Source organism: Pelodiscus sinensis, chromosome 7 (genome assembly GCF_049634645.1).
Source record: "Pelodiscus sinensis isolate JC-2024 chromosome 7, ASM4963464v1, whole genome shotgun sequence".
Taxonomy (NCBI): Eukaryota; Metazoa; Chordata; order Testudines; family Trionychidae; genus Pelodiscus; species Pelodiscus sinensis.
In genome coordinates, this window is record NC_134717.1 from 26,563,406 (window position 1) to 26,587,683 (window position 24,278).

General features: G+C 41.6%; 1 protein-coding gene across 3 annotated transcripts in view; it reads left to right on the top strand.

The window, feature by feature from the left end:
- Positions 1 to 13,331, top strand: part of LYPD6 (LY6/PLAUR domain containing 6) — a 75,519-nt gene extending 62,188 nt beyond the window's left edge. For all 3 annotated transcript variants that reach the window (XM_014574855.3, XM_006125633.4, XM_014574854.3), the window contains exons 4-5: positions 9,965 to 10,095; positions 12,207 to 13,331. In XM_014574855.3, coding sequence (XP_014430341.1) covers positions 9,965 to 10,095; positions 12,207 to 12,368 — 293 coding nt within the window. In that variant the 3' untranslated portion in view covers positions 12,369 to 13,331. The remainder of the gene's footprint in view (positions 1 to 9,964; positions 10,096 to 12,206) is intronic.
- The last annotated feature ends 10,947 nt before the right edge of the window (positions 13,332 to 24,278 follow it).

Below are 24,278 nucleotides of genomic sequence, written 5' to 3' on the forward strand. Positions count from 1 at the left end.
GTGTCAATGGGACTTAGGCTACGTCTGCACTACGAGTTTTCTCGGCAAAAAATATGCTTAAAAAGGACTCATTTGCATGAGTCGCGATCTCATTTGCATATTTTCTGCCGATCCATTTTTGTGCTAGGGGTTTTTGTGCAAAAACAAGCAGTGTGGACGTTTTCTTTTTGCACAAAAAACCCTTTTTCCACAAGATCGGTATACCTTTTTCCGGGGCATAAGAATCTTGCAGAAAAGGGGGTTTTTGTTCAAAAGGAAAACTTCCACACTGCTTGTTTTTGCACAAAACCCCCTACTGCAAAAACGGATCGGTAGAAAATATGCAAATAAGATTGACTCATGCAAATGAGTCCCTCATTAGCATATTTTTTGCTGAGAAAACTCATAGCTGTAGCATCAGGTTGCCAAGTATGTAAGTCAATTTTAAAAATGAGACTGTGATGAGGTGTTCACCCCTCACCATACCTGAAGGGAGGTATGTTGGAGCAGATGGGGACAATTAACCTTATAGGGCACACCTGGTGGAGAGTCTGGCATGTGTGAAAATGACTAATGGCTGATAAAGCCCAGATTGGGGTGAAGCTGGTTCAGCTATAAATTCAGGAAATTCCTAGCAGAAAAGGGCTGCAATGTGAAAGCTGCCAGTTGTTCTCTGGGCTTGGGAAGAGAGAGGAAGGAGGAAGCTATATCTATACTCTGAACCTTACCACTGCAGCATCTGGCTGCTGTAAGGTCTTTGGTGTAGCTGCTGTATGCCAGTGAGAGAGAGCTCTCCTGCTGGCGTAATTAAACTACCCCAACAAGCCGCAGCAGCTATGTTGGCAAGAGAATATCTCTCACCAACATAGCACTGTGCCCAGGGGTACTTTCTTCAGTTTTTTTCACACCCCTGCCTGACTGGCTTTTCAGTGTAAGTGCTAGTGCAGATGAAGCCCTCTGGGTGAGAAGTCCTAGAAACCTGGCTGTGAGTGAAGGGTCCACCTACAAAGGTGGATGAGAGAGCTTGTGGGAGGTAGAATAGTAAGCAACCCAGGGAAAGAGCAGCATTGTTAGAGATTGTGCAGACCAAAGCAGAAACCTGAAGTAGTGGGTGGGCCTGAATGCCAGGGAAGTGGCACAGGACCTGGTCTTGGACCAGAAGATTTTCTGGAATTGCACAAAATGTAACAGAATTCTGTTCGGAGAGTATGGAAACTATTTTATTAATTTGCAAATCCGACTTAAAGGAATGCAGCAGAATACAGAAAACACCTGGGAGTAACGTTAAAAAACCCACAAAGCATTGGGAGGAAAAGATTGGTTTTATACAAGGAAAAAGAATCAATCCTTGAATTTTTGGGATGGTGGTTGTTGTCATTCACTATATTGCATAGAATGAGAGAGCATTGTGCAGAATTCTACCCATAATGGCTAAACTCCCATCTAAAAATCAACTAATATAAATTTGACTCAAACAAAGCAGTTCAAATCTGGAAACCAGTTTTGGCCAGGCAGTAGAAATTTCTTAGAGACAGTTGTGAGACTCTTTGAATCAAAGATATACTTCACCTTTTGGAAAGCTATTTATTTAAAAATCTCTCTCCTTTTTCTAACTTTCCCTACTGACTTAGCACTGAGCAAAGCTCAGAATCTCAGATCTGAATACCTCTGAAATTTTGAAGTGTTTGAAATCATGACAGGGATCCAAATTCTGTGGATATCCTTCTTTGCTTTTTACCTTCTTTTAATTTATTTTTCTCTTCCATGCTCTGAATATACCTCCTAATTTTCTCAATTGCTTCCTGCTTTCATTTTTCATTTCTTGCTCATCCTGACATCCTTTATATAATGTCGCCTTCATGCTCCATTTCTCTCTGTTGCTCTCTTTCTCGTTTTGTTTTACCTTTTTGTGTGTTGGGAGAAATCCCTCTAGCCCAGAGGTGGGCAATAATTTTTAAAAGGGGTCCACTTGAGAAATTTGAAGTTGTCCTGGGCCACCCTGGAAGGAGCAGGGCCTCAGGCAAAAGAGACAGTACTAGGAGACTTCTCATGCTTCCCTTCTCACAGACCCTGATTGGCCTGGGGGTAGGGGAGCACGTGAAGTCTTTCCCACCCCTGGCGCCTAGAGAGAATCACCAGCTGTTTTAAATCACTTGGTTGTTCCCTTTAGGTGCTGCAGCGGGAGGAGACCGTGCACAGCCCTCCTGCTCCCAGGCCAACCAGTGACTGGGGACACCAGGCAGTGTGCAAAGTCTCTCACCCCTTACCCACACTCTGCCAGGGGTGTGCAGCAGCTAGAGAGAACCGCCAGCTGTGTTAAAACACCAGCTGTTCCCTTTGATGCCACACACCCCTGGAGGGAAGGATGCCTCATCCTCGATTGGTCGGAAGATGGGGGAGCAGCAGGGTGGCTGTGGGCCAGATCCGGCCCACAGAGGCTCCTTTGACCACCCCTGCTCTAGTCACAGATAGTCTGCTTAGAATTGGGAGCAGAGAGTGGGCTGTGAAAAGATTCAAGGGAACCATGTACTATAAGCAACACTCCATCCTGTCTCTCTCCCCATTGGCCAAGTATATTCTGCCCATATATAGGGGAAGCTCAAGGGTATAAACTATAATAGTCCAGCCACAGCAGAAAGGTGAATGAGTATCCTCCCCTTTGCTACTGGGTACCCACACTGGTGTACATCTTCCTAGAAAACCTGATTAAGGCCCCTTCACAAAGTACATTTTCATGAACCAGTCACAAGGGATCCAAATTTGGCTCTATCAGAGTTACTCCTAAAACTGTTTGAAATAAAGAAGCAGAAGAGAGAAGTTGACACTGCTCAGGAAATATTGCTGACTGACCCTTTACAACTGAATCTACAGAACTCAGGATGTAAGCAGGTGATATTTTTGGAAAGCAGCTTTCACCTAGCCAGTTCTTTTCAATAGGTGCTTAATATATATTTAATAATGACCTTTAGTGTTTTCATCCAGCACCTCTCTGAACTTTGTACCTAGATATGGTAGTGATTGGCCTATTGCAAATGACTTCCATAGTCAGTACTGCTCATGCAGCCTAGAAAACAAAAGACAATAGTCCCAATAGCAAAGACCAGCCATCCTGTACTTCTAGACTAAGCCAAAGAGCTACAGGAAATCCTTTTGAATTTAATTTGTTTTCTTAAGAATTTAAATTAATGTAGTTTCAAAATAGTGAAAGGTCAGAACAGCTTGTGTCAAATGATGGTTATAGTAGCAGTTCCTGCCTTGTTTTGGCAAGAATAAACATTATTTTAAATAATTGACAATGATGACAGTGGCTAAAAACAGTCTGCAGACTAGTCCATAAGACACAAAAGAGAGACTGCAAAGCTTTTAACAAAAATGTTTCCTAGCTTCAAAGACTTACTGATTTAGACATTAAAGGGAAGCCAAGTGTGAGGCAATGCCAATTGCTTTCTTTTTGTCTTTTTTGTAATCATGTTTCCAGTGACTCTCTTTCATGAATAAGGCTTATGCAGACAAGTTTTGATGGTATGTCTGTAAACTATGATTGCCTTCTACCTTGTATTAAGTTTGTTTGTTTTATCTACCTGTAAAAATGCTAGGTTTCTTTTACACTTCACCACAGCAGCATCACGGTGTATTTTCAAAATATGGGATTTTAAAGAACCTGGAATCGACCAGATGGAAATTCTAATCCATCTTTTCATGTTTAGAACAAAGAATCCAAAATCTCCTTAGAATGGAGTTATCAGATAGCATTTTGCTCACATTGTTTTTGGACTAAATGCTCCATGCTATCAAGGTACGTTGGGAACAGTGTACTTTGTAGCTGGATGTTAACCTGAACCAAGCTTAGATTCACTGTGTGCCCTGCTTTATTTATCCTCAGACTGAAACAAAGTCCTTGTGTGCCACCTCCCTGTAGTGGCATTCTTCAGAATGAATGCAAAATAACAACATAGCATGGTGTTGTAGGTGATTTCCCCCTGCATTCTTGTAAGAAATGGCTTTCCTATTCTGCAGAACAAGCAGAATTTTAAAGGACCAGGACCAGAGTTTCTCTTTTTCCCTCCTTCCCCTCCCCCCGAAAAAAATATTCCTGGGCTGTTGGTAGCAGAAATGACAAGTATAATTTGTATGGTCACTTTCTGTATTTGACCATGGATTTTGAAACAAAACGAGACAATTCTCAGCTGATAAATGAAAAAACAAAGGTAGATTGTCTTGCATTGTTTAGAGAGAAGTATTAATTCTGCTATCACTTAATATTAATTTTAAACCAGTATAAATCTATTGATTCGCTTCTCACATTGTTATAATTTAGGGATAACTCCACTACAGTCATTCGAGTTAATCGTGTACCTAAAAGAATCAGCACCATTGGCTTAAATGGGCTATCCTGGAATTATAGCAGAATCAGGCTGGTAACTTGATCAGTTCATATTGTAAGGAGAGTCAGATGTGATCTGTATTTGTTCCCTCTGGATGCAAAATCGATGTCTGTTTTTTATCTTCAACTTTCCAGTCAAATACATTTTAAAGTAAATGTATCAGGTTTTTAATCAAACTGAAAGAAGAAAAAGTAATCATGTCATAGTTCTAGTAAACAGACCTGAAAATTAACTCCTGGGGTAGTTGTGAAGACCTGAAGTTATTGACTCATTCTGCAGGTAGTAATTTTTATCTTTGGAAATTAAAGGAGTAAAGTTGTATCATCTCCTGCTCCGCATTTATCTGAACCTTTTCTGGATTGTGTGTGTTAAATTATATTGAAAGATAAGAAAAATCCCAGTATTCCATTAAAAAACAAATAAGAGTTTTGTTTTAGTTAAATGGATATTTTAAAAATGAAGTCACTTCTTCATAGAAGCAAAAATTCAAGAGTTAGAATGAAGTTAGCACACTTGTGCAAAATTAAAATTTAGTCAGTAGATTATTAAAACATGAACTAACGCCTGGAATGAATATGAGTGACTGACAGCATTTGCCATTGTACATTAACCAGTCCTCCTTTCGGGAAAGGCCCATCTCAAGCACAGTCCATTAGTTATCCAGTTCTGTTATGACCCTGCACGTGAAGTATTCCTGACTTCAGTTCCTGAATGAATACTGAGCAGAACCTGACAACTGAATCAAATTGTTAAGTTGATAGGTGTCCTCTGAAGCAGCATCATGGGTATGACTGTCACACTGTATATACATATTACAGTTAAAAACGTGTATTGGAAGCATGGTAAAATTGAAAGTCATGCACTGGAAAGTTAAGAAATGTCATATTAAGGTTGACTTGCAGTTTGGTGTCCCCTGCTCCTATCCAACCTTCTAAAGCTCCTACTTCCCTCCTCTTCTGCTACTGTCCAAGGGCTTGTTTACACTATGGAGAAGATCAACCCTCCGTAGGTCGATCTTCTAGTGTTGCCTTTAGTGGGTCTAGTGTAGATGCCCAAACTGAATGCCCCTCCCTCCCAGCATCCTGTACTCCTCAATCTGTGAGGAATAAAGGAAGCTGATGGGAGTATGTGCTCCCATCAGCTTCAGTGTAGATGCTGTGGTGGCTCGGCTTAAGTTAAGCTGATTCCAGCTATGCATTTTGTCACTGGATGGCATATATTAACCTGACCTGCCTGGAATAGTGTAGACCGAGGCCAACACACTAAAGTCCCAGTTCCTGCTCCTTCTTCTGTTCCCATGCAATGCCCCTCCAATGCCCCACCTGTTTCCCCTACCCCTTCTCTTCTAGGCCTGTTCAACTCCTATTTGTTCTGGCTCTTGTCCCTCTGCCCCTCTCTTCTCCTAGCCCATCCCCACTTAGGTCCTTTCCCTCTCTCCCAAGATACTTCCCCATCGCCATCGCCACCACAGCTCTTAGCAGTTGGGAGGAGCAATTGGAAGGAAATGTTTGCACAGCACACGAGACTCCAGGGTGCTCAGTCTCTGCGTGGGGATAGACATGTGCATTCTAGTTGCGCAGAGCTAGCTGCAAAGTGACTGAGCCTTCTCAGTGGAGATAGAGCCTTTGGAGAACTTGCTATCAAATGCTAACAAGTATCTACTGAGCATGTGCAAACTGAGATTTTCCAGAGGATAACTTGATCAAATTTAGGTGAATTTTCATGGCTATGGCAAATGGCACAGCATAGAGGTGCCAGAGCCTGCTGACAGAATGATTGAAAGACGTTCTTTTAACATGGAGAAAGACACATACTTTCCCTAATCGTAATTCTCGGAAATGATTGAGGCTGGACCATCATTTGTGAAACATCAAAAACAAAACAAACAAACAAAACCACCTGTCTGAGGCAAACATTTAGGTTCAGAAATTGTAGCCTAAATTATTTAAGTAGGCAAAATTATAAGTCACTGAAAACGGGGTCTTGTCATGAAAAGTGGTTGGGACCCATAACTATAAGTGGCTCTACTATCTCCATCTTCAGTAATTGAAATTGTAAAGAGACCATTTTAATTTAAAAATCACATTTTTTAAAAAAAATATTGTTGAACAATTTAAAATTTGTAATAAATTTATCTGATACTTTCCTCCTGGGGTTAGGGATGATCTTATAACTAAGCCACATATCTGAAGAAAAGGAGGTGTGTGTTTTGATCTTGGTTATGTAACAATTTCCATATGATTTTGGATACCTTTGCAATCAAGAGATGATGCAAAGATAAAGGACATTAATTTCATTGTGTATTTTTCAATGCTTTGGTTTAACTTTATGTAGCACACAGGCCAATTAGCGCATTTGCTTACTTGTGACACTATCAGCTTCAGCATACCAAGCTCTCTCCTCCCCATGTAATTAACTGTAATGTAGATTTTTTTTTTCTATTCCACTTTTACCTTCATCAGAAGGGTTGCCTCTTGTCTATATAAACCCAAGATATGCATTTATCGTATCAGCTGTGATGACTGCACTTATCCTGCTTGGGAAAGCAGGCAATCTATAACAAAAAGCTAGAACAATGGTTCCCAACCTGTGGTCTGTGGACCTCTGGGGGCACTGCAGGGGGTCTGCAGAAATGTAAAAGTAAGGATAGGATCCTTTCTTTTCCTTTTCTTCTTTTCCCCCACCCCTTCAGCTGTGCCTGCTATGACATGCAAGTGCTGTGCATGCCCCTCACACCTGGCTGATGTCCCCCTGTGCTCTGGGACATGGCTTAATTACTTTTGATCTCATTCCCCGAATGGTAAGGGAGCGAGGGGAAAGTGCTTGTATGCCGTGCATGCCTCTTATACATCAGCCAAGTGTGAGAGGCATGCAAGTACTTTCCCCGTGCTCCCTTAGCATCCAGAGAACGGGATCAAAAGTAAGCTGCATCCCAGCGTGTGCATGGCTGCTGCCTTCCGCCTCCCCCTCTTCCTTCCCCCCCCCCCCCACCCTCCTGCCCTGGAACTTCATGAACTACTATACATTTCAAATGATTATCAAGTAATGGAATGTTTGAAAACAGCTATATTGTTTGGGGAGGGGGGTCTATGAAATGTTAATAGATTGAAAAGGGGTTTGTATGCTTGAAAAGGTTGGGAACCACTGGGCTAGAATGCAAAAAGAAAATTACTTTACTGCCGCCCCTTGAAATGGAAGTTCAGATGGAAGCTGGTGAATGAAAGCAATGCAGTGATTTCCCCCTAAGAAAGTCTTGCAAGGTTCTGAGCATCTCTTGGGAAGTGCCAAGTGTTCTCAGCTGTCACTCTTGCCCAGATCCTCAAAGGCATAGGCACCTAACTTCCATTGATTTTAATGGGAGTTAGGTGCCTAAATGCTTTGAAGGATCTGATCTTCAGTATCTTGAAATACTGAAACACAAGTTGTTGCTTACGAAGGAGCCAATTCTGCAAGCCACAGAGCCCCTGAACTCCAACTGATTTTCAGCAGGCTATCAGGCCTTGTAGGGGATGCTCCTGACCTGTGAAAGAGAGGAGGGTAGGTCTCACATGACCTAAAAATGCATGTAACTCACTGGCTATTGCCTAGAATGTTATCCAACAAAAAAATGTAAAATATTGTCACTTATCGAACTTCTTCAGCCCCAAGTAATTCTGTGAAACACAATGAAACCCCCATTAAGAGATCCATTGGGAGCACTATATATGGTATCTGCTAGAAACATGAGATTAAGGGGTTTCAGCTGATATATGTGAAAGGTGAACTTCACTCCTGTGCAGAGGGGGGGCAGCACAGGCTCTGTGCAACTGATAAGGTTTATGTGAAGCTTAAATTGTACATGGATAGGGCTTATTCTGTCACTTTATTGGTGATGGATTCTACTCTAGTGGTCCAATCCTGTGAAGCGCTGAGTCCAAGATCCTTAAAGGTACGAAATGGCATTGAACTCCCATTGATTTCAATAAGATTTAGGTGTGAATGCATGAGGATCTGGGCCTGAGTCTCTTTCCAGTCCAGTCACTTTCAATTGGAGTAGAGCGCTCTCCACATCTGTTAAAATTAAGCTCTGACCTCTTAGTAAGATAGGATCTGGAAAATGTATTAAAAGTCTTGCATTTGTAGGGACTGTAAATTTAAGCAAAGGCATTCTTTACATCACCATGAGATGTCTGAAGTGTTCAAGTCTGTTTGTCATGGCTGGGTATCACCACTCATGTTCAGAGCTGGCCAAACTTTTGACAAACATCTGGTGTTTTTATTGCCCATGTTAATTAATAACACGTTAGTTCAATAATGCTTTTTTTTGTAGTTGATGAATGCCTAAAAAGTGAAAAGTTTGTAAGACTCATTTCCAGTTAAAGATAACCGTTGCAGAAGAGCATCCACTTTAATTTAATTAGACATTTTTCTCCATCTCCACTTACCAAGCAGAGCATAAAATTGAGGAAACATTTACTAACGTGTGGGGCACAACTTCCTGGGGGTATGTCTACACAGCGTTATTTCAGAATAACAAAATGTGCATCTGCACAGAAAGCTTAATTTGGCTTTTGGCACTGTTTACACAATAGGAAGTCGAAGGAAGAGTGGAATCAGAGTAAGAAGTCCTCCATGTTGACATTATTTTGAAAATATGGCTATTTCAACTTCAGCTATGCATTTGACTTAGCTGAAGTTGAATAGCTTAATTCAACTTTTGCCTTGCTATGTAGCATAAACCTTGGGGAGCTGGGTGTAAAGGACTGGCTAGGAGAAAGGACGGTGCTGCAGATGGATACATCTTTAAGATGTGAAGGTGTTTAACCCTCCCCTCTGTCCTCTACCTGTAGGAATAGTGAAGCATGTCCTTGGCAAGGGGGCTTAGCTTTCTAAAGTTAGGGAAACATTGAGCTAGTTAATCTTCACAACTAGGGAAGTGCTTTAATCGCCAATTCATAGGTGAGGGAAATGGAGGTATAGGAACTTGCCCAAGGGTATACAGCTAACCAGTGGCAGAGCCAGTAACAGAAAGCAGGCATTCAAATTATTTGTCTAGAATATGGACTATGGGAAGGATGACTCCTATTTGCAGTGACTTGAGTTCTGAGGAAGAAAAGCCTCTATACCAAGTTACTGGCAGATAATCCACTTTGATTAAGGAGTATAAAATATCATCACCAGGGATAAAATGTATGTGGTGAATTCCTGCAATTGGTGTGAATTTAACAAGTTTTGTTAGTTAGCAGGGCTATAAACTAGGGATAGTCCTGAACTATTGATTTTTTTTTCCCAACTTGGATACATATTGGGGTATTCAAAGTCTGGAGGTCTCTTTAGTTCATCCATGATAGGAATCAAAACTTAGAAAAATTTCAGAGATTTGAGATCTGAGGCTCTTTATAAGAGCTTACAACACTAGTGTTCATATATTTACCATTTGATTTGGGATAGGAATTTGATATATTTCTTCCTTTTTTTTTTTTTTTTTTTTTAATCTTTGCCATGATTTTCTTTACTCAGTGATTGTGTCCATATTTTCAGAATGTGATCAGAGCAGCTCCATGAAGTCTGAGTTATAAATGGAATTTGGCTAAAACCCAAAATTCTTTTTCTCTCTCTAGGGACAAGATACTGCTACACTCAACACACACTGGCAGCCAATGGAGAAAGTATATCTGTCACCAAGCGCTGTGTGCCACTAGAGGACTGTTTGTCTACTGGATGCATAGATTCAAAATATGAAGGATACAAGGTTAGAAGCACAAACAATCTGCTTTGGTACAACCTGTACAGAAATCTTTTGCTGTCAGCCAGAAGTCTGACACCTATAACAGGTGGAACAATATTCCCAGGATTGTAACATTCATGTCCTTTGCTATGTTTGTGTTGCTTCGTTCTTTAAAACAAAAGTGTCCATTGAACTATGAGGTAAAGAGGATTATGGGTTAACTCCTGCTCCCACTGAAGTTAGTGATTTGAGTGAATTTTGGTCTGTGTTAAATAATGAGTGCATATAATTTGCATGAATTCTGCAGAGCTAGGCAAGATCTATAAACATTGCCTTTACAAATATAGGAGCAAGCCCTGAAGTCCTTAATCCAGTTTTACTCTGTGACAAAACTCCCTGTAAAGTCAAAAGAAACTTAGCCTGAGTAAAAAGTGATAATAACCGAGAAAAGATTTGGAGCAGTAAGTAAATACACAGATTGAAAGGTGCAAAAAAAAAATGAACACAAGAAAAAGCAACATCTTCTCACCCTATGAAGGATTTAAAATCATGGATCTGCATGATGAAAGACAGAGATGGCTAGACATTTTTGATGATATGGTAAAGACCCACTGGTGCCACAGGGAAGAGAACCATTCTAATGAACGCAAAACCAATGTTGAGTATACAATTATGCTTTTTCCAGCCCTGTGCTTTTTAATGAGTGGGGACATACTCTTGTGAAGTGATGGGTTGTTTTTTTGTTTGTTTGTGACTCCACCAATGTAAGGCATAGTCAGGGTACCCACCAATCTATAATCATGTGGTGACTTCTTTATGCTACACTGGATAAAATATTTGGAACAGACATTCCATGCTTGAACTGCATCCTCTAATTTGATCAGTAATGGGTTATTTTAAAAAGCTGTCTTATTGGGGGCAGGGGAATCAGATTTCAAACTCCTGACACAGTTAGGTCCCAGTAGTATATTCCTATTCAAATTCTTGTTTCCTGTGGTAGTCTAGCCCATTTACAGCTATAGCGTTGCTTCCTGCCTGAGGTCACATGAAGCTCTGTGAAGTTCTCCTGTACATTATTATGTGATGGTGAGGGACAAAAGAAGCAGGGACAAACAAGCAGCTCTCCTACTATTCACAGGGGCTTGGGCCACCAGTGTGGAAACCATGTTCCATCTGACTTGTTTCTGGCCTCCCGCCTTTCTTTTGGTCCATACCATTACAGTTTCTTCAGGAACCATGCTGACATGCTGGTGACTAAGAACTCATCCCTCCAGTGCCCAAAGGGCAGGGGGAGAGGTAGATGAGCGTGTTAGTATTGACTGGATACGTTTTCCCAAATGACATAAAATATTGATGCATCGGGCAGTAGCCCCAGGAAGAAATTCTCTGCTTCCTTTGTGAATGATGTAAGAATAATGTAAAGGGGTCTTAATGTAATTCAGAATTCAGGCCTTTGAATAGTATTTGTTCACAATCAGCTGTCTACATAGAACATGTACCTTGGTGTATTTAATTCTCCAGTATTATATTAGCCCTAGATAACAGGTGATGGGCACCTAGAAAGGCCTAGATAAATACATGATTATTTTCTGAAAGTTATGCTACATATTGCATGGACTCTTCTGTAAGTATATAGTCAAAACAGGAGTATTAAATGACCTGATCTGAGCAAAGGGTATTTTGTTTCAAACTGAATGCTACAGCCTTCCCAATGCCAGACGTCACTGTCCAGTCCATGCACCTGTCCTAGATAGCTCTCATGACCACACCATCTTGTGTCAGACTCCAAATTTGCTATTCTTAATACCAGCCCAGACAAATTCAGCATCTCCAGGCCTTTTCAGAATAAGGAGGGGTGACTGTGTAACCATACTGTTATTTGTATACTAGTAATCCCTAGGAGCCCCTCCAGAGATTGCGACATCATTGTGCCAGGCAGACCCCAAACCTAAGAGCTCACAATGTACATGGACAGACAAGGAGTTGGGGGCGGGGTATAACATACAAGCCGAATGACCAATGTGGTGGTTTGGCAATACCATGATAAATCCACTCATTAATTATACTGAGATATTGAGTATCTTCAAAAGTGGAATAACCTAGTTACGGAACGAGATTTTTTAATTTTCTTTCAGATCTGTACTTCCTGCTGTGAAGGAAATATCTGCAACTTGCCATTACCCAGAAATGCAACTGATGCAATATTTGCAACAACGTCCCCTATAAATCAGACAAAAAGACTTTCCCAACATATATCTATAATAACATCATGTCTCCTGTTGGTATTCACTTCATAGTGATGCCATTCATGTTATTGGAAAAGCATAATGGGATGAAAACTTTAGTGTCAATATGTGATGTTATCTTAATGTATTTTCAAAATCATGATATTTCAGTTACATTCCCAAAATTTCATTTCTTCTTAATTATTTTTTGCTGATTTTGGTTGTCACTGCACCTAAATATTGTTGAAGTGTAGTCTCCTGAAGGGAAGAAAAATCCCAGTTGTTTTCACTTTTTCTTTTGAATAGAAATACATCTGAAATCTCTTCAAAGCTAGTGGGTCACCCATATATACTACTACATGGAATATCCTTGAAATTCATCCTCTATGAAGTGGTAATATTTGTTTTAAAAAAATGCAGCTATGGAATCATATAATTTGCTTATTTGAAGCTCTCTCATGAGGGGTATTTATTTACTGATGTGAAACAGAATAATTTGATTATCATATCACTCATTAGCACTTTCCTGATTGGTTTGGAAACCTCACAATAGCTAATCTAACCTTTCCACTTTAGATGCCTGCCCTGCCATTTTTTTTTTACACACTACAAACTTCCAATGGGTTTGCTGCTTTTCTCACTTACATGATATAAATGAGGTCAATGGCGTTCTACCAGTATAAAAGAGTATCATTGGAGGAGAACTGGTCCAATGCAAGATTGAACAAGTTTCAGCTGTTCACAGATACCTTTTATGAAGCAGTCCGTCAATAGTGAAAATATTTTTTTTCTGCATGAGAACCTTGGTGGGGGAAGAAACCTCTACATCTGACTTGAAAATGTTTGGATATGATGCTGAGCATGCTGTTACTATTTATCAAAACTCCTCCATTCTGTAGAGAATGACATCATACCCCATTTTGTAAATCAAACCTCAGATATTCTAAAGACCTTAGGGTATGTCTACACTAGCCCCCTAGTTCGAACTAGGGAGGCTAATTTAGGCATTTGAAGTTGCAAATCAAGCCCGGGATTTAAATATCCCGGGCTTGATTTCAATCTTCTCGGCCGGTCGCCATTTTTGAAATTTAGAAGTCCGGACTAACTGCCCGCGTCTACATGCGGCAGGGACCCGGTAGTTTGAAATAAAGCCCTAAATCAAACTATCTGTTATTCCTCCTGGAATGAGGTTTAACAGGTAGTTTGATTTAGGGCTTTATTTCAAACTACCGGGTTAATGCCGCATGTAGACGCGGGCAGTTAGTCCGGACTTCTAAATTTCAAAAATGGCACCCCGCCGGGAAGATGCAAATCAAGCGTGGGATATTTAAATCCCGGGCTTGATTTGCAACTTCAAATGCCTACATTAGCCTCCCTAGTTCAAACTAGGGGGCTAGTGTAGACATACCCTTAGACTTGTAAGCTGTTGCTGGACCAGAGTCCCAGTTTAGAGAGGTTCGACCTATCCTACAAAATTAAGGACTGATGCAGCAATGTTCCCACTCTCCAAATTCCTGTTGACTTCAGTGACAATTATATATACCAAAAAACTGCTGGACTACACCTGAGATCTTTAAATTGGAGTATATGTCAAAGTGTATAAACGGTAATAAAAATACTATTTGAATAGCTACATGACAAAAAACACATCGTAGTGCATGATTATATGCTGAAAGGCTAAGAAAACATCATTTATTTCTGTTCACTACCAGAATATAGAGTGAATCTTTTACTAGTCTTAGCTATATTTTTTGCACCAATTGTTGTGTATATCACATGTAAATCATTTATACAATATTTATTTTTGTATGGTATGTTTAGAGTGTAATGTATTGTTTAAAAAAAAAAAAAAATTCTTAAAACCAATTCATCCTAATAGGGTAGTTGTTTTAAGATTGGGAAAAACTGTAATATATACTATGATAATTTATAATATTTTGCACCTGTGTTGAAAAAAGATTAACTTGCTTTATAAGGTCAATAGTAAATTAAGGTTTCCATCACTAATTTTACTTAAAACTTATAAAAAAAACCAAACTCTGGGTGGAACTTTGATAGATTGTACAACCATGTAATGATACATTTTGAATTATTTTGGGTTAGCAAGAATCAACTGATAATTTGCACTTTATCAAATTATAATACAGGTTTATGCTCTAAGGATTATGTGATAAAATGTATTTTATAGAGGGAGGAAATATTGCTGGAATACAAGTGATCTCTTTAAAAAAGAAATATTTGAGAAGAAAGTGCTTTCTGAGGGCATAAAATTGTCAACAAACACTAACTCAGTAGATTTTCTTTGAAATGTCAGTAATGGCTAAACATTACTGATCCCAGTGAACAAAGCTTTTGTCTTAGTTGTAGTGACCAATAGATTCTTTTGCGCTACACATCTGTACTATTAGGATTATATGAGAAGTTTTGTTATGGGAAAATTTGCAAACCTCACTATTCTGCTGAACTCTCCTTCTTTAGGCCCCACACTTTTTTGTGAAAATTCAGATATTTTTAGACATTTTTCAGTGTGAAAATTGAGCTTTATTTTTTTTAAATGTATTTTTACTTACAAATAAAATTGAGTCATAGTTGGCCAATTTTCATTCACAAATGGTCATGGTTTTTGATCAAAAGCCATGGAATTTCAGAGTTTCCATCCAATTGCATCATTTTTATGGTAGAGTAAAATATGTGGATCTCTAATTCCAGCGACCATCTCTCCCATTCCTGGCATTAATTACAAGGGTGGTTGTAATCTGCTATTTTAATGCAGTGGAGGCATGCTCCTGGCTATTTAATGGTGTGGCCCTCATTTACACAAATTGGTCCCCTCTTGAGTAGATTTTCTGAGGCTGTTAAGGCCCAGTCCTGTAAACTGCTTTGCATTCTCAACTCTCATTGGAATTAGGGCTGTATAGGTTGGCTACTGAGATTGCAAGGTTAGTGTTTTTATAGGTAGGGAGTATCTCTATATTTAATACTTTATTCTGTAGACTTTGTTTTCGATGGTTGATTAGCAGGGTTATATTTTTAGGTTACTGCTGAAGCCTCACTAAATATAATCAACATTTTTGATAAGCTAGATAAATAGAGCCCCCTTGACTATGCTGTGATAGTGGCTAACCTTTTTTTACTGGGGAAGGATTCTATTTTATTAGTAATAGCATTGAATAAAAGGCTTTGTATTTGCTTTTTGTACAGTTAAATGACACATGGTCAAAGTCAAGTGTGTCTGTGCAGGTACAGACATAAGTATGACCCTATCAAATTCATAGTCCATTTTGGTCAATTTCACAGTCGTATTATTTTAAAAATCCTATATTTCATGATTTCAGCTATTTAAGTTTGAAAAGTCAGTGCTATAATTGATGGGGTACTCACTCAAAAAGAGGTTATTGAGGGGTTTCTCAGGTCTGTTATAGGGGGGGATGGTACTGCTACCCTTACTTCTGAACCATTGCTGGTGGCAGTGCTGCCTTCAGAGTTGGGCAGCTGGGGAGCAGCTGCTGCTGGCTGGGATTCCAACTCTGCAAACACCAGCACCAGTGCAGAAGTAAAGATGGCATGGTACTTCTACCTGCATATGCAAGTGGGCCCTGGGAGCCTCTTCCCAGTGGCACATGCAGCTCAGCCACTTTGCAGATCTCATATCAAGGGAGTGCTAGGCTGAGAGACATGGCTTGTGAACCACGTAATGCTCTCCAGCCAGAGCAGTTACAAGGCTGTGTTAGGTACATGCTTTGGAAAGATGAGTAACAGATACAGCTAATCATATTCTCCAACACTAACCCATATTATTCTGATGGCTTCATTATTGCCTAGATAGCGTGAGTCAGGCTATTTCTGTCTTGTAGCTCCAGCTCCTCTAACCCAATCCCCATCACTGCACTTGCAGGTGTGCAAGGAGCACAGTCTTGTCCTTACAAGGAGAAGCTGGAACTGTCAAATGAAGTTGCCACCAGTTCTGTTTATATATAGATAAGAGTGGGGTTGGCCAGCACAAGTCAGTGTTACTGGAAATGTGCAGTGTGGACAATACATGTATTTATAATAGCATTTTAAGTTTAAATTATCTGAAAACAATGTTTACTGAGAATCTGCATAATTCTCTTCTTTCTCCAAACTCCCAGTGAACCAGCCAGCCTGTGGCATATGATATTTTAATAGCATATAAATATGGAGATTCAACATATTTATTTTTGAGCTCTGGATAACATGCATTCTTTTTTAAATATCTGAGTTTTAAATGTTGTAAATTTTGTACACTGTGTAAATAAATGAGGTTTTTAAATATGAAAGTGGGCTCTATTTGCCTGATATGTATGTATTTTAAAATGTTTAGATTATTTTAGCTCTTTCACTAGGTTTTCACCACACCTCATCCTCTTAGAAAATAATTGCAAACTTTGTTTTGTCTTTCGTTTGCTTCTTTTTGGTCCTGTTAGCAAAGGAAGAACCTCCTGAAGACCAGAACGACATTCATTGCTCCCACAGAGAATTTCACAGTGGCCACCCTGCCCCTTTTAGGATTGGGAGTTCTTGGCTGCAGTGGCAACTGGGGTAGGGAGGGGTAAGGGATGAGGGGTCACATGCCCGCAAGGCAGGAAGCACTGGCCAGCAGCCGGTGGGAAGACTAGTGAGGCTGGAGGGCTAGAGCCGGTAGCAGGGGTCCGCACCTGCCCCTGTACTCACCAGCAGCACTATAACAGGGAAAGCGCAGTAATGCAGCCTCTTCACGGTTGTGCTCCCCCGAAGCAGTGCAAACTGGGGCCACCTTCCTACACTTTCACCGCCACGGTGCTACCAGTGAGTGCAGGTGAGGGTAGGGTTACCAGATGATTTCAAAAAAATACTGGACACACTTGATCTCAGATGTCAGGGGGGACTGGCCGGGAGGGGAGTGGGGTTGAGCGGGAGGAGGTTGGGGGGAGCGGGGCTGTCCAGAGGACATGGGGGCGGGCGGGAACGGCTGGCAGGAAGCAAGGCTGGCTGGGAGGGGGTTGAGGTGAGCTGGGCTGGCTGCGGGGAAACTGGCCGACGGGGAGTGGGGCTGACTGAGAAGGGGTCGGGGGGGAGCAGGGCTGGTGGGGGGGGAGCAGGGCTGGTGGGGGGGAGGAGTATAGGGAGGAACTGGCTGGAGGGGAGCAGGGTTGGTGGGGGGGAGCAGAGGAGGGAACCGGCTGGCGGGGAGCGGGGCAGGCCCGGGTGCATGCAGATCCCGGAGTGCTGCCTGTCCTGCACATGGTCCCAGCTCCTTTATTTTTATGCGCATCTGGTCAAGGGTCCACGCGTGTCCTTTTTTGACCAGGCTGGAGGCCTCCATTCATAGACCTCAACATTCCTTTTTCTGGTGTGGAGTTCCTGGAGGTTGGTCTCCTTACTTTAGACCTCAATGAGAACCAGGATCTCTGCACCAGTCCCGGCTGGTGCTCTCTTGACTAGTGGCAGCTGAGGGTGCTGCAAGAGTTCTGGCAGCTGTGCGGGGCTCAGGGACCACTGAGGTCTGGCATGGCTCTTGAGATGGTGTGGTGTGACACAGGGCTGGCAAAGCTCTCCTTGTGCCACAAGCCTTTTCCTGTAGCTTGCTACTTTAAAAGTTCTGCAAGAGAAGGGGAGCAATGGAGCTGGCAGGTGTGGCCAGACTGATCGCAAGCACAGCTCTGAGAGCCCTCTGGAGGCCAATTATTTAAAATCAGCAACAGCAGAGCATCCACACTAATGCTATTTTGACATAATTTTGAAATAAGCATTGTTCCTTGAGGAATAGCAGGAGTACGGATTTCGAAATAACCAGCCAGTTATTTCAAAATAACAGGCTTGGTAGCGTGGATGCTCCACTTGTTATTTTGAAATAAGGTGGGGAGAGCTATTCCGAAATAACTCTGGTGTACACTAAGGAGTTAAGAGAAGTTCATGGTAATTCTATGAACAGAGTGCCTGCAGGCTTGGGACAAGTATTCCAGTATATACTTATATTCAGTTGAGGTCAGCAGGTTTACTGATCTTCCTTCTCATGAAAATAGCGGCAGGATGTACCCTCTCAGTTATTCCTCCCAGTCCCAGGTAACTTTTGTTACTTATAGGTTTAGGAGGATGTGCAACTATGCCAGTTTTCCAACAATACAGCAGTGGGCAGCTTGTATTCTTAATGCTGTTGACGTTAATTAAAAATCAGCATATACTCAAAAGTGAATTTGAGGTGATTTAAAACAGTTAGATTTCTATTAGTAAATGTCAGTAAATATCCATTTCTCTGCACGTGTGCACACACACTTATTCACCATTAGAAAAATATATCCATTGAAGATAACAGACTAAGAAAAATGCTGCTTGAGATCTTATTAGAGCTTGTTTTAAGGGTGTTTTCTTTGTGTATTTCGACATGCAATATTGACAGTTTGTATTTTAACCTTTATAAAGCTTTAGCTTTTTAAATCTCCACAGCTACGGTCGGGGTGGGGAGCCTAAGGCCCAGTGGCTGGATGCAGTCCCTAGCTTGCCTGGATGTGGCCCCTGAGGCTTGGGCCTCCTCCCCCCCCCAGCACTGGGGAGCCTGCAGTAGGGCCCTAGCCCCTCTCCCCATCTTCTCCCTATGGCACTGGAACACACGAAATCTACTAGCCAGGGACCCTCTAGGTCTAGGCTCTGGTGTGCAAGGGGAATGTGGGATTGTCTTTCTCCTCAGTCAGGCCACTAACTGATTTTTCTGTGGATCAGAGGCTCCCAACTAGGGTTGCCAGGTGTCCGCTATTGACCTGGACAGTCCAGTATTTTCGGCTCCTGTCCAGTAAAAAAAATTCAGAAAATACGGAACACCTGAAAAGTCCAGTATTTTCGGTTTTTTTCCGGCCAGGAGCTGAAAATACCGGGTGCTTACCTGGTTCTGCAGGGGAGCTGTCTGGCCCAGAGGAAGACAAGATTGAAGACAACCACTGGCAGTCTGTTAGGGCCAAAAAGCCTCAAAAGCATTTCTTAAAGGGACCATGCCTTTTTTCCTCAACAACTTTGGTCTCTCCCCTTTTTTTCCTCAGATTTTTTTCCCCAGAGTTTTTTTTTGGGGGGTGGGGGAGGGTGTTCGGTATTTTTGGTTTAACCATCTGGTAACCCTACTCCCAACCCAAAAAAAGGTTCCTCCTCTCCTCTTCTGCCATTAAATAAATGTTGGATTTCCCCAATATCTGAACTCCCTTCAATTTCACACAACTATTAATATTTTAAATTTGTATAAATGGGGGAAATACTTAAAAATAAACTGATACTATCCTTTGAAATTATTAAAAAATTGAAATCTTCCATGCCTAAGATTAGGCCAATCTGTAATTGGCATGTGGCTGTTTCCTTTCTTGAAAAAATTTTAATTTTCTAATCAAAAGGGCCTAATTCTTCACTCACTGTTATACCTTTCTGTTGGTTTCATGTATTTATTCCTGATTTATACAGTTACAAGAAGATTTACCCAAGTGTTGCTTGGGTCCTTAACGCAATTAATTTTTGTGTTTTGAATAATAATATGAAAATGTACATGCACCATTTAAATCATTGCTCTGGGGTGGGGCTGGAGATGAGGGGGTTCAATGTGCAGGCTCCCCCAGGGAGCGAGAACAACCCCAGCCCCTTCTCACTGCAGCAGCTTGGGGCCAGGTAAAAAGCAGCCTTTCAGAGAACCTGCTTCTCCAATGGGTACTGCTGGGGGAGGGTTGCATGTCCCCCAGGGACAGGTTTGTCTGTACCCTGCATTCCCCACCAGAGTGAGGAATGGATCCAACTGTGCACTTTCCCCTTGCTTCCTGACAAAGGGGAACAGCCAGCAATATTTCTGTATGAATTGGGGGGGGGGTGGGGACCATAATCTTCCCCCTGCCCTCCCTAATGGGTGCCTTGGGCGTGAAAGACTTAGGGCTGGGACAGTCCTGGCTGTGTTGGGGAGCAGCCCCCAGCCAGCGCCTTTCACCTGCCTGGTGATTCTGTCCCTCTTCTGTATGGTTTTATGCATGTTTAGTTTCATTGGTGAGGGATAGGGAGAGAAACTTCAGACCCCTTCCCCCCCGCCATCACACAACCAAAACCTGACCTTGCTTTAAGTTATGATAAAACAAAACTGCATTCCAAATTTGGTGGTCCTAGCTCTTATTGTTTAGGAGGAATTCTTGAACAGACCGAGAAACTCACTCAGGCTGTGTCTAGACTGCAGGGCTGTGTCTGAACTGGCATGAATTTCCAGAAATGCTTAAAACGGAATCCTATTCCGTTTTCAGTTTTTCCGGAAAAGGAGCGTCTACATTGTCAGGCTGCTTTTCCGGAAAAGCCCTTTTTCCGGAAAAGCGTCTGTGGCCAATGTAGACACGCTTTTCCGGAAAAGAGCCCCGATCGCCATTTTCGCGATCGGGGCTTTTTTCCAGAAAAGACTACTGGGCTGTCTACACTGGCCCTTTTCTGGAACAGTGTTCTGGAATAAGGACTTATGCCCGAGCGGGAGCAGAATAGTTTTTCTGGAATAGCGGCTGATTTTGTACAGTAGAGCATTGTTGCTTTTCCAGAAATTCAAGGGCCAGTGTAGACAGCTTGCAGCTTATTCCGCAAAAGCGGCTGATTTTCCGGAATAAGTGGCCCAGTGTAGACATAGCCCAGGCTTTTTTTCGAAAAAAGTAGCCTTTTTTCAAAAAAACTTCACCTGTGTCTAGACTACTGCTGCGTTCTTTCGAAATTAAATCAAAAGAACGCAGCTTTTCTTTCGACGGCAGTACTCCTCATTTCACAAGGAAGAACGCCTTTTCTTGAAAGTGCTCTTTCGAAAAAAGGTGTTCTTGAATGCAAACAGGGCTTTTTCAAGAGAGCATCCAGATTGCCTGGTTTCTCTCTTTCGAAAAAGCGGCTCACTTTTTTGAAAGAAGAGATTGCAGTCTAGATGCTTTTTTTCAAAAGTATCTTTCGAAAAAGCCTCTTTCAAAAAAGGCTTGCAGTCTAGACGCAGCCTCACAGACACACTCTCTCAAATATATAGTAGATGAGGTATAATTCAGTTGCAAACACTTCAGACAACTAAAGAGCTAATTCATATTTAAATGTCACGTGAAGATGATGCAGTTTCATAGAAGTCCATTGTAGACAGTTATCTTCTGAGCAAACTGATATACTTTTATATTCTGGGCTTTTTTCAAAAAGGTTTCAGTTTACAGAAGTAATTTTAGCTGGTTTTCCTAGTCTCATTTGTATAACATAAAAGAAGCATTTTGGTCTTGGAAACTGGAAATACAAGATATTTCAATAGATTTTTGTTCAGGCTGTGGAGTGACCAGTCATTCAGTAACTCTGTTAAATATCTTGATAGGATCCTGAAATTACTTTGAGAAAGCACTACTTTAACATGGACATGAAATATAAACAAAATCTCTCAGACATTTATGAGTGTTCTTATCAGCAATGGTATTCGTTAGATGTTCCAGGGAGATGCATAGACCACTTAAAAAAATAAACTGCCTCGTCTATGTAGCTTAAAGCAATCTGAGATTAGGGATTTTTTTTACTGGTCTCTCTTACCCACTTAAACATATTGTCTCCATGTGTAACATGTATTTAAGGCCTGGAGAAAGAAATACTAAGCCTACCTAAAACTGACTACCAAATCCAAATAAATAAATGTTCTGTTTGCAATTCAGTGAGTCTGATTAAATGTGAAATTCCTGAAGAAACAGAGCAGTGAGAGTCAATTGGGAATCACTATTATATAAATGAAGAGTTTCCAGAAATCCCCTCCAGAGAGTGATCATATGACAAATACCAAGCTCTCTCTATCTCTATCTATATAATTTCCTATAAGTAGTTTTAATGGGGGTAGAGGGAGAGTCCCATTCTTTTCTAGTATATCTTGCAACAATAATAGGACACTAGGAGTTCAAGGTTGCTGTTGGCATGGTTTCCAAATGCTATGTGTGTGTCTGTGCTTCTCCATGCATTCATTATCCCTACTGGACTGGAGGGGAGTTAGTGAACCTGTCAGAAATGGAAAGAAGCTTGCATAAGTCTGTTGTAGAAAGTTATAATAAAGGTCATTACAGATCACTGACCGCTTTAGTGGTGGGAAAAGCTGATCTGAGGGTCTTCTGGCAGCAGAAGGTGATGCTGAGGCAAAGAAAAAAAGACTAAACCAACTTTACAGAGGAAGGATATAACACATTCTCAGAGAGCAAAAATGAAAATAGATCCCATTGTAAAGTGTAATTAATGCTAAACGGTTAAAGCATCAGGAAGAACATTTCAGAGTGTTCGCATTGATAGCATTCTCTCTGTGGAGTTGACTTCTGAGTTCATTAACAATTTATAAACCAATTTTACTGGACTGTTCATTAGATTGCTGTTTGCTTCGGGGAGAGAATAATGGCATTGGTCAAGGCTTAGCAGCAATTTACCATGAATACACAGAACAGTTCTTTAGATGTTTGCAATTCTATGAAGCATAGCAAGAAAGAATAGGATTCACTATCAATGTGAAATATTTATCTACAAGGACTATGATGCTTTGCAGTCACATATAGATTTATCCCCTGTATAGCTTCAAAATGTACCAGTTACCAGATCAGCAGAGATGGTGCCATTTAAATCAGTGTTCAGCTCCTTCAATTCTTATGTATTTGTATGCTAGCAGGGTCTGCAATGTGCTAGGCACTGTTCCAACACAACGGAAAACACATTCCCTGCCTCGAAGCTAACCCCCCACCAGACTCTCTCTCATGAATTATTGCTCCCAAGCTCACCACACGTTTCTACTCTGTATATCAGTCCCTGCCTTCTAGCACATTAACCTACATTTCCTCACTCTCACCTTAATTATAAAATATGCTCCGCGCTCAGTTCTCAGAGCTCCTTTATGTGTTCCTGTTTATAATTATGCCTCATGGTCAAAGACTCATTCATATTTCAACAGGTGCCTCCAGCAACACTCAGGGACAGATTAATTACACTAAACTAAGCCTGCACCAGGCATCAGGCTTACAGAATTTATTCTGGCCCCCTCCTCAAGCAGAGATACTCTAACACAGGAGAGTGTCTGTGAGCAGATGTTAAAGTTCACAAATGTTTTACTTCTGCAAGGTGTTTACATTCACTGACAGTCCTACCAGTCAAGCTATATAATTTATAACTCATTTTTTTGTTTTGTTTTTAAAATCACCACCACCACCACCTTTGGCCTTAATGTAAAAGCCATGGGTTTCTTTCTTAAGGATATTAAGTAGCCCAAACAGGGGAACTGACAGGATTCCTGAGCCCCTGAGCAATGGGCATGGGGGGACACAGCCAGCCACCTCCCCCTACCCCTGGCCCTCAGAGATGGCTGGAGCATGTGGTGTGGAGCATGTGGTGGAGTAAGGATGTTAAAGACTAGTTGACTAGCCAATAAACATTTGCTTATTGGATAGTCTGTCGACTAGTCACCTAATTGATCCCCCCCCCCTTTCTGCCACAAAGGGGCATTTCAAAGAACCCAGAAGGGATTCTTGAGGCGGGGGCCAGAATAAATTCTGTAAGCATGAAGCCTGGTGCAGGCTTAGTTTAGTGTAATTAATCTGTCCCTGAATGTTGCTGGAAGCACCTGTTGAAATATGAATGAGCCTTTGACCATGAGGGCTCAGCTGTGCAGTGCTGCCCCTTTAAAATGCAAAAGAGCCCATGAAGCCCGGAGTCAGCCGGGCACTCCCCAGCTAACCCTGAGTTCCATGAGGCATTTCCTCAGAACCCAGGGTCAGCTGGGGACTTCTGGGTTCTGGGGAAATGCTGCGCAGAACCCAGGATCAGCTGGGGATTCCCCAGGTGACCCCAGGCTCTACGGCTGCCCCTTTGAAATGCAGAGGAGACGTTTCAAAGGGGTGGCACCACACAGCTGAGCCCAGGATCAGCTGTGCGGTGGCTTTCCCTTTGAAATGCTGCCTCTACATTTCAAAGGGGCAGCCGTGGAACCCAGGGTCAGTGCAGTATTCCCCCAGAACT